This window comes from Danio rerio, chromosome 22 (genome assembly GCF_052040795.2).
Source record: "Danio rerio strain M-AB ecotype USA chromosome 22, GRCz13ab, whole genome shotgun sequence".
NCBI classification, from domain to species: Eukaryota; Metazoa; Chordata; class Actinopteri; order Cypriniformes; family Danionidae; genus Danio; species Danio rerio.
The window spans coordinates 23,324,364-23,334,791 of NC_141042.1; the positions used below are offsets into that span (position 1 = coordinate 23,324,364).

At 34.9% G+C, this 10,428-nt stretch overlaps 1 protein-coding gene and 1 long non-coding RNA gene across 4 annotated transcripts in view; one reads left to right on the plus strand and one right to left on the minus strand.

Annotated features, from left to right (window-relative positions):
- nr5a2 (nuclear receptor subfamily 5, group A, member 2) overlaps positions 1-7,120 on the minus strand; it is an 87,128-nt gene extending 80,008 nt beyond the window's left edge. The window contains exons 1-4 of one of the 3 annotated variants that reach the window (XM_087302371.1): positions 6,883-7,030; positions 5,138-5,260; positions 2,956-3,074; positions 1,121-1,262 (exon numbers count right to left, since the gene is read on the minus strand). In XM_087302371.1, coding sequence (XP_087158497.1) covers positions 1,121-1,262; positions 2,956-3,074; positions 5,138-5,260; positions 6,883-6,934 — 436 coding nt within the window. In that variant the 5' untranslated portion in view covers positions 6,935-7,030. Of the gene's footprint in view, positions 1-1,120; positions 1,263-2,955; positions 3,075-5,137; positions 5,476-6,882 lie in introns of those variants that run through there. The other 2 variants (NM_001313729.1, XM_087302370.1) reach the window with 2 other exon arrangements.
- On the plus strand, positions 5,650-10,183 carry LOC141380325 (uncharacterized). The gene is made up of 2 exons (XR_015521988.1): positions 5,650-5,697; positions 8,676-10,183. It is a non-coding gene; the product is annotated as an uncharacterized LOC141380325 (long non-coding RNA).
- Positions 10,184-10,428: the final 245 nt, after the last annotated feature.

Genomic DNA, 10,428 nt, shown 5'->3' on the forward strand with positions numbered 1-10,428 from the left:
GAAGCCTGTGGATTTCTTGGATGGTGGTTAAAGGGAAGGTTTGTTTGATTTTTGAACCTTTATAATGGTGGGCACTAAAAGGAGATGCTTGGCATTAATGTTCATGCTGCTCTTTTCCTTTCAATGAAAATGAATGGGGTCCAAAGCTGCATTTTTTTTTACTTAAACTACATGTAAATGTACAATAAAAAAGAATGATGCCTGCAAAATTGCTGCAAACAATTTATATGTGTTGAATTTCAACAAATAACTCATTTATTTAATGAATAACTTAAATTGTTTGTTTAAATTCAGCTCAAATAAAATGCTTACAACCACTTATACATACATATATATATATATATATATATATATATATATATATATATATATATATATATATAAAATCCAGGAAATCATTTTTGAATAATTTTTTCAGTGTAAAAAGGTATATATTTGACAACAAATGTCTTAAAGAATCATTAGATGACATATAAAAGGCTATATTTAGGGATCACAGCGCACCACAACAAAATACTAAATAATTTTAATTATTAATTCAAAATATTTCCCCTTAGTTAACAAGATTTCTTTTTAAATTCTTAATTATTTTAAAATACAAAATATAATATTTATATTCTGACATTTTTTTAAACATTAAAGTAGACACTTTATTTGGATTTTATTTTATTTTTTTGGTAAATTTAATTTGATACAGAAAATTAAGTACATTTAACAATAAATTTTAATATTTAATATTTTAATATTTATAATATTATTTTTATATAATAATATATTTGAAGTAATTATTATTTTTATTTATATATATATATATATTTTACAAATTTATCTTTGCATACCTTTTTAAGTAACTTAATATTATTTTATTCCAATTTTAATATTTTTTATTAGGTATATTCAAACTTTTTTTTGACATAGTTTGGTCACCATTCAGTTCGATTGTATGGAAAAGAGCAGCACGAACATTGCTCAAAACGTCTCCTTTTTTGTTCTACAGAAGAAAACAGAGTCTTTTGGCTTTGTAACACCAGCAAATGATGACAAAACAGCTGTTTAAAGACCAGAAATCTGTGTTGAGTTAGCGGAAGAAATGCATGGATGAACTATAAAGACTTCTTACCCTCCAGTTTCATGCCGACTGTGAGGCACTTCTGGAAGCGACAGTAGGGGCAACGTTTCCGCTGGGTCTTGTCTATTTGACAGCTCTGGTTCTCTATACATGTGTAGCGCTTGTTGTTCTGCACCGTGCGCTTGAAGAAGCCCTGCAGAGTGAGGTGAATGAAGATGTCAAACTTTTGACCTCCGGTGTTTGTTAATGTGCTATTCAGCCACAGACAACCCACACACACATACGGAAAAAAAACGCTCGTATCCATTCACACAGAAAAAAAAGAGGTGTTACACACACTGCCACACAAGTAGACACATATAAAAGTAGAGCCACGGGCATAGAAACGCTCCCTCAGCAGTCGACGCTCACTTGGATAAACACAAACACACACACCCACACAAAAACTGACATGTGCACCCACACGCACACTTGACATGAACAAACAAAAATACATGCTGAGGATGGAAACCAACAGATTGGAGACAGAGAGTGGACTAAGTGTACCGGCACTAATAAAAAGATTCTCTTTAGTCCCATTTAGCATGGTGACCTAGTGATATTTCAGCTATTAGCATTGAAGGAATTATGAGCACAAGCCATTGAAAGTATTGTGAAACTTTAATTAAGTCTAATTTGGCTTTTTCAAGCACCTTTAAAGTCCAAATGTGACGTACAACTACCAAAATTTCTTCCAAATAAATTCCCGTTGAACGTCTCTGATCCTATTATTCATACTGCAGAAGCAAAAAAAAAAAAAAAAAAAAGCAAGTGAAAAAATCCAATAAATTATATCCATAATTTACAGCCACAGGATTACAAGATTCCACCTGCAACTGTTCTGAATTCATTTTCAGGGCTGGAGAGAATCAAACGAGGAACGGCATTAACTTATTCTTGATCAACACCGTAGGGAGACTGGCCCATTTAAAACTAAAAGGATCAATATTGGCCAGAACTCAAATAACACACACATACACACACACACATGCAGTTCATAAAGTGCTTAACCTTGAATAGAGACTAAATCATTAAAACAAGGCAAATTTAAAATTATGTAAGGTATTCCACAGGTTGGTACCTATAGCATTTAAAAACCTTAAAGAGAATTTTAAATTAGATTTATTTAAATGACATTTACATCTCAGTCAAAACTCAAAAAGACGATACTGAGCGGATAAGAGATCTGTTGACAATTAAAGAAGAAAATCAACCACCGAATAACACCTTTAGGGGAAAAAAAAACACTGTGAGTCAGTGTGTGTGTGCTTTTATCTGAGAGAAAGACACCAGATTTTCAAGTGAGTGAACTCCAAAACCTTTAACGGTGTCGAGAAATAAACACACCACGGGATTTCAGTTGACAAAAATAGTCATTTTCTACCTTTAAACACACAGTCTTTTCCATAAAATCACATTATACACTAAATACATAACAAAAAAGTCCATAGGAATTTGATTTTAATAAAATAAAAACATTGTAATAATTTGGTAGGAAAAACTGAATTAAAACACATTAGATGAGTCTTTAACTAATTTGGAATCAAGTCCAGATTGTGACCCAAAAAATTTACAATACTAAAAATCATTAAAAGCAAAATTTTCATGAATGTGATGGTGCGGTTGTGCTAAATCTTACTTGGATTTGCTTCAAAATACCATTTGAATGGATGCACAACCTTCAAGGTCAACACAAGGTATTTAAAATAGTTCTCTTCTCTCTTCAAACACCAACAAATATTCTAAAACGTAAGCTTTGTTCTGTCCACAATTGTTTTTCTCCCTATCAGAACAATGCTTTTTTAGGGTGACCAGTTGAGAAGATAAAAACAGCTGATGTTACACACCTTACAGCTCTCACAGGTCAGCAACCCATAGTGATATCCGGACACCTTGTCTCCGCACACTGGACACATCTCATCCAAGTCTTCGTCGTAGGAGTAGTCCATCATTTTAAACTGTGGGGCTAAAAACATAAGAGTATGAATACAGTGAGTAACAATTTACATTACAGAACCTATTCAATTAATTAATTTATTTTTTGACAAAAAAAATAAAAAATGGTTTGGCTGTCATGTGTTATGAGGTTCGTTTTGAAAGATTAAGAAGCAGCTAAAAAAACAAGAACTGTTTGAATCTCCACAACGAAAAGACTAAACAAATTCAGAGCTTCAATGATTGAAAAAACATCATTTTAAAGCAAATATTTCAATTGTAACCATCTCTTCGGCTAACGTCTACGTGTAGCCTGCAGTTTTTGCAGAAATAAATAAAATACGAACCACCAGTTGTTCACCAAGTCTAGCCTTAAGAGTGAATTTTCTGTAAGAATATGCAGTTTTGGGTCTCTGGGAACTTGACGAAGCTACGAGTCGGGTGTGGAGGATGGTCGCAGACAGGGTAAAACTTCAGTTTCGATCTGGTTAATATTCATGATGGCTCGTAAATTGGTGTGGGAGCACGAGAGAGGCTGCTGTCTCGCGCTGAAGTGGACCGTTTAGCCACGAGGCGAACAAAAGCAAAACAAGATGTAAATGAACGAGAATTGTTTGCATGCGAAATAAAACATTTACCGTGGCGTGTGCCTTTTGTGGGCCTGCTACTTCTTTATATAAAGGAGTTAAATGTGTTTTTGTTGTAATGTCAATTCACATTTTAATTAGCATGATCACTAATAAACTGGTGCAGTTTGGGAATCATCGGCGTCTGAAGAATGCGCTTTTATTAAAATGTGAAGGAAAAAAACAGTCATAACACATTTTCCTTAGAAAAAGAAACAGTTCGTATGAGACAGACACATGTACAGTAAAGAGGAACTTTGAGCAATAAAACTAAACATATTCGCATTATTATTCCATAATAATGAAATACCCTCTAAATTCGTTATTTGTTCATTTTTTAAACACAACGCAACAAGTGCCTTTAAAAAAGCACCAACGCAAATATATGTAGCTTGCAATAATTGACAATAATCAAGTCTGAAGCATTTTCAGTTCGTCGATTATTCTCTATTTATGAATTTAGTTTTAAATGTAGCTATACACGGCTGACATGTTCACTGATTTGTTAGAATAATTTGTTAGACCTATATATAACGGCTGGTAACAGCTTGTTTTGCGACTTGTAGCGTAAAAACAAAAACAATTTAAATGAATGAATTTAAAAAGACATTTATATTTGTAAAACAATATCTTACCAAACTACACAAGGGCTGACGTTCTCTCACTCCCAATTTCTCTCGTGCATGAATTGTAATCTCATTATAGGTTACTTATCGCTTTAGGTTTGACATATTTCGTGATAATAATAAAGGTTGTTTTTCAGTCACTTGAACGCGCGCAATGCATTAGATTGCATTTTATTTAGAACGACCGAAAATGTGCGCTCCTAAAACTAATAATAAATACATCATAATTTTATAAAAACTTCATTCTTGAAGTTACGAATGTTTAAAATTCGCTGAGTTCACATTAAAAGATAAATTGTCGGTCGGTTTCTCATATGTGACCTATTGGTAGCTTGTTTTCTAAATCTATTTCGTCCTGACAGGAATCTTCATTTAAAAAGTGCAGCATATGCAGGCTTAACTATTTTGGACGATTTATGTTTGCCGTAAAGCTGAGCTCTGTCATAGTCATTATTATGGTTTCGTTTTCCTCTTCTGTTGTATATACTAAGAACAAATTCATTGACAGGTGATGCAGGTCATGTTGAGTTTATAAAAGTTCACTCAGCTCAAAATAATTCACGCTCAGCTATTGCACTTTGTTTCCTAATTTATCTTTACGCAGAGCGACTAAAGTAGGCTAAATGCAAGCAATTGGCTTCTTTTGCTCAACTATTTTACGTCTTTATCATTTGAAGCGTGTTCACGTACAAAATATTTTCTCATACTACAATTTTCAGTGACAAAACGTGTGAGCTGTATTTGTGGCGTGCAGTCTAAAAGGATCACTGACTGTGACATGTCCAACAGTGCATGGATGAGAGTGCATGGCGCACATTTCTTCAGACAAGCATGCCGCTTACCTTGCATGTTTCCAGGCATATGCCCCTGTTCCCCATGCGATCGAGCGAGTCCCAGATATTCTGACTCGACTTTAGGCAGCATGACAGCTCTGCTGAGCCGATGATGAGCGCGCGCCGCTCCGCCTGCGCGCCACCACAGATTCTCAAAAACGCCGTCCAAACGTCCGAAACAAATCCTCGGCTTGACTTCGACTACCCTTCTTTTTTCTTTTAGTTCTTCACACGCTGTGTAAGTTCATTCGGGTGGTCTTTGCAGTGACTATGATGCTGGTCTTTAAACCGGAGTGCGCGAACTGTCAGGAACTTGGCACGAGCCCCTCCTCCGCGCGCGCTCCGTGTCGCTCTATCTGTGAAGTTCAAACGGCTTCTCGCTGCTTTGTTTACGCCGCACTGACACCGCGTCGACCAATCAGCGTTCGGATCAGTGCGCTGGCGTCACGCGTTTGTCCAATCAGAAACGGGCCCGAGAATAAGCGCCTCAGTTGCACCGGCAAACACAGACAAACTAAACTAATTGAACATTACGAGACACGCCGCGCCGTTAACTGGAGCACCGGGAGGTATGTGGTGATTTAGCCTACCGGAGGGTAAAATGTTTGTATGTAGCTATTAAAAAATATAGAGAAAGGGGGAATTGGAGGCAAGACGAAAATCAGGCTAAATAAAATTTGATATAAGATCTAAAATAATCTCATAAAATTGCGTTTTTTATATATTTGCGACTTACTTATTTGCACCAAGATGCTAAAGGATTTTTAAAAGTTTAATTTGTGGAAATAGCTACATAAAACATAGTTATTTAAATTAGGAGATGCATTATTCATGTTAATACTACAGTGGAAAGAACAGTTTTGTAGTTTAATTATATCCGAATTTTTAATATTATTATATTTGTAGGCCTACTAAATAATTTAAATTGAATGTTAAAAAATGTATGACTATGTGCGGGGAAAGATGCAGGGAATGTTTCTATAAAATGTTTTAACTCGCTCTGAACGCAAAGTCTATGCGGGACGATACAATGTCAATAATATAGTAATAAAACTATTAAAAAATCTGTTATACAAATCATAACACATGATTTGCAACATAGCGAAAAGAGCTGGCACACTTAAAGAGGAAATATCGACATGAATTTAATCCGAAGATCAAAGCAAACAAGTACAATTTCTGACCTCATTTTAAAAACTCGTTATATAATGCTAAATACTATATTTATAGGCTATTGTTGTAAAACTTGATACATGTTTTGAAATGTTATTTAGATTCCCTCAACGTCGATATTAAAAAAATAATTTTGAGACATTTGACCATTCATTAAAATAGTAATGTTTTCCTTTTATAACTATTATACTGTGATGTAATAATAAAAAGAGTAGTCTATATAATACTTATCAACTAAAACTAGTAAAGTTTTAAATGTTATGCTGCTTTTAAACCATTATTCATAAATCCCGCTACTTCTTTTTCCGCTTATCAGTAACAAAACAGCGCAATAAAACGCGTAAAATGCTGTTTATGTCATTACACGCGATATAAAGCACACTACATCCTTGTTTACTAAATTAAATACCGTTTTAATAGCACAGAAAGGTCATAAAGTCGGCAATAAAGAGGAAAGAAATCATCAACAGGCCAACTTTTCACACCCGACCATCTAAAATCTTTCATTTGCGCTTCGCAATTCCTCACATTCTCCTCAGGTTTGTTAAAGATCACAATGAAAAGCAAGTACACACACTTACCCAAGTCTTTGCAGTCACGTTGTCCTAATTCACTCTCAAAACTACTGGACATTTTAGTGCAGAAATACACCAGGTGATCCACCTGAGTGGCTAGTTATATCCCACAAAACGCGTCCATTCTTTCCAAATCTTTCACCGTCGTTTGAATAGAAAATTGAGGTGTTTTTTTGCCCCAAACCATCCGCCTGACATCTCTTGACTTTCTCAGCCCTCATCCCCCCTCGCCATGACCTGCACTAAACCTGCAGTCATATCTCACCTCCTCAACAATATTCAAAACTTCTGAGGTTGATAGGTTTGCCCAGATCACGTGGAGCTGGACAAGATTGATAAGAGCCAGTTATAAAGTGACACACGAACAGATAAGCCGGAGCGGACAGATAGTACTGAAGGAATGATTAACCGGCGGACAAGACCGTCCACGGCAATGACTGAATGGAAATGAGACAGGTGGTAAAATGCGAGATCAAAAGAACACAACAGGTTGATAGTGGGCCGCAAACTTTGAACTAGTTTCTGCCAAACACGAGCGGTTTTATTGGACGTGTGAGGATCAGGATATACACGCGTGTTCACTGCGGGATCAGATGAAGTCACACCTCACAGACGGAAATAAATACACGTAAACACACCTCCAAAGTATATGTTTATACTTTTCATGTTTGTATACAGAGTCCAAAAAGCACATAGGCCTATCTAATTTTTTATGTATTCGTTTATTAAATGGGATGAATGTAGGCCTCCGTAAAACAAGTCCGTGTTTGAAGCATACGTTTTGCAAAATGTTTTAGGCTATACAAAAAGTGTAGCCTAAATGTGAAACTTTTTATATGTATGTTGTTTATATTTTACACATACATGCTTATATAAATACATAACATGAGTGAATATCTATCTATCTATCTATCTATCTATCTATCTATCTATCTATCTATCTATCTATCTATCTATCTATCTATCTATCTATCTATCTATCTATCTATCTATCTATCTATCTATCTATCTATCTATCTATCTATCTATCTATCTATCTATCTATCTATCTATCTGTTTATTTACTGAGGCCTAACACATTAAATATAAGCTCTAAATGTATAATATTTATTAATTATGAACAAATTTTATTAATAGTAATAGTTACATATTGTCTGTCTGTCTGTCTGTCTGTCTGGCTGTCTGTCTGTCTGTCTATCTATTTAGGATCTATATGTATAACATTTATTCATTATTAACATATTATTGCATACTTATTAGTATTACATAAATGTTACATTGATGCATTTATTAATCTATTTAGTGTATTGATTTAGTGTTTTAGTTTATTTAGTGTATTAATATATGTATAGGAAATATATAAACAACATCTCAATGCAGATTAATATACTTTTAATTCTTTGTTTATCAACTCAACATATCTTAGATGTTTGCATAATACCTAATATTATTTATTAATTTTGAATTTGTTTATTGAATTTAAACAAATCTATCTATCTATCTATCTATCTATCTATCTATCTATCTATCTATCTGTCTGTCTGTCTGTCTGTCTGTCTGTCTGTCTGTCTGTCTGTCTGTCTGTCTGTCTGTCTGTCTGTCTGTCTGTCTGTCTGTCTGTCTGTCTGTCTGTCTGTCTGTCTGTCTGTCTGTCTGTCTGTCTGCCTGCCTGCCTGCCTGCCTGCCTGCCTGCCTGCCTGCCTGCCTGTCTGTCTGTCTATCTATCTTTTTAAACTCTTCAAACACATTCATATGTCCAAATATTCAACGATCCTCTCTTTCTTCCCATCTTTTCACAGCACTCCACACAAAGGAGCAATTTGATGCAAGGCGAGAGGCAACAATGCCATCTAATTTTGGCGTCAAAAGATAAAGCGTCTCGGCACAAGTGGCCCTGGCAAACACAGGCCTGTTGACTGAAGCTTGGGGACCTGATGACCCTCATGTCACCGTCTCACAGCAGCTACAAGGCACAAAACAACAGCGTCTTGACTAGTACAAGTGGACGTTCGCTGATAACACAAAAGTACCTGAGAGCTCTTTGCTTACCAGAGAGATTACCAGCCCGCTGAGGCTCAAAGCTGGGGGATTTGTCAACTTAACCCCTGTCCCCACGCTTGCCTTTTTTTCCCCCCCCCTTCAGTCGTGTTTTACGATGCTGGATGGAGCCCTGCACTAAACACAGAGGTCTTTACAGCAGAATAAAACATGGTTAAGTGTAGCGCGGCTGGGGTCAAGGTTTCAGTGGTGGAGGAGAGGGATTCGGGAGCTAATGAAAACCGGATCATGCAGACTGACGGACAAAGAGATATTCAAGTCATGTATGTGCTGCTGAGAGCTGGGCGTATGGTTACTGGAATTACAGGTGGTCAACTGAAAAAAACTGGTATCATAAAACCTAATCTATTGGTGCATTGAGTTATACATTAAATACATATTTTGGACTGAAAACAAAAATTGTAGTTGATTTAACATGACTGTTGATTTTATCAGTGGTATTTTAATATTTTAGGGCCTAAAACATTAGTTAAATCAAATTAATCTCTCAAGTTAACTCAGCTTAAATTACAGTTAACTAAAATACCAAGTTGACTCTTCATTAAGCTTAGTCTTTCACATACAAGTGCATGCAGCTATTGGAATCTTACCAGCTCGAGATTTCAGGTCTCATTTATTTCCATTGATTTTTTAGCTCGTTATGCTGATTGATGCAGCAAACTGGTATTTTCTTCTTATATTCTTATATTATTTTTATGTTTTCCAGTGATGGGTTGCAGCTAGAAGGGCATCCATTGTGTAAAACATATGCTGGATATGTTGGGGGTTCATTCCGCTGTGGTGACCCCAGATTACAGTAATAAAGGGACTAAGCCGAAAAGAAAATGAATGAATTATTGTTATGTACAGTCATAAACACACTTGTTTGTAGAACTGGTAGTTTGCTGCTTTACTGCTGTTTGTTATTCCCATTTATTTCCCCCATAGTCCTAAATCAAATATAGAAAACAAACTTTTGGATTTAATAATAAGGTGAAATAAGTTGAAGCATGGTTAATTTATTTTTGTCCATTTATTTTTGAGTTCATTCAACATGTTATTGTGATACATTGATCATCAGTGTTTACAGTGTAGTTTTATTAAATGCTTTTTTATTCTGAATTTAAAATGTTTTCAAGATTAGAGTAATTCTATTGTATTTTTGTAATTTTATTGTTTTTATTTTACATATTTAATGCATTTTATAGTATTTAATTTGTATTACTTTTAGTTATTTTAGTAGTTTTACATAAATAAATAAACAAAATTTCTTTGGGAAATAGCTCGTACGCATATATTTATGTACATGATGTTTCGATAAATAAAAATAAATGCATATATATATGTGAAGAGTTCAGATGCAAAAACCTCTAAATGCCATCTGAAATTTTCTTTAAAAAATTTACATTTTTATCAGGCTCCAATGTGTAGGTTCAGTAATTTCAGTTTTATGGCAAAGAGTATGTTCTTTTTGTGGTCATTAAAATGAAATAACGCGACATAAAGAAGTCTGAG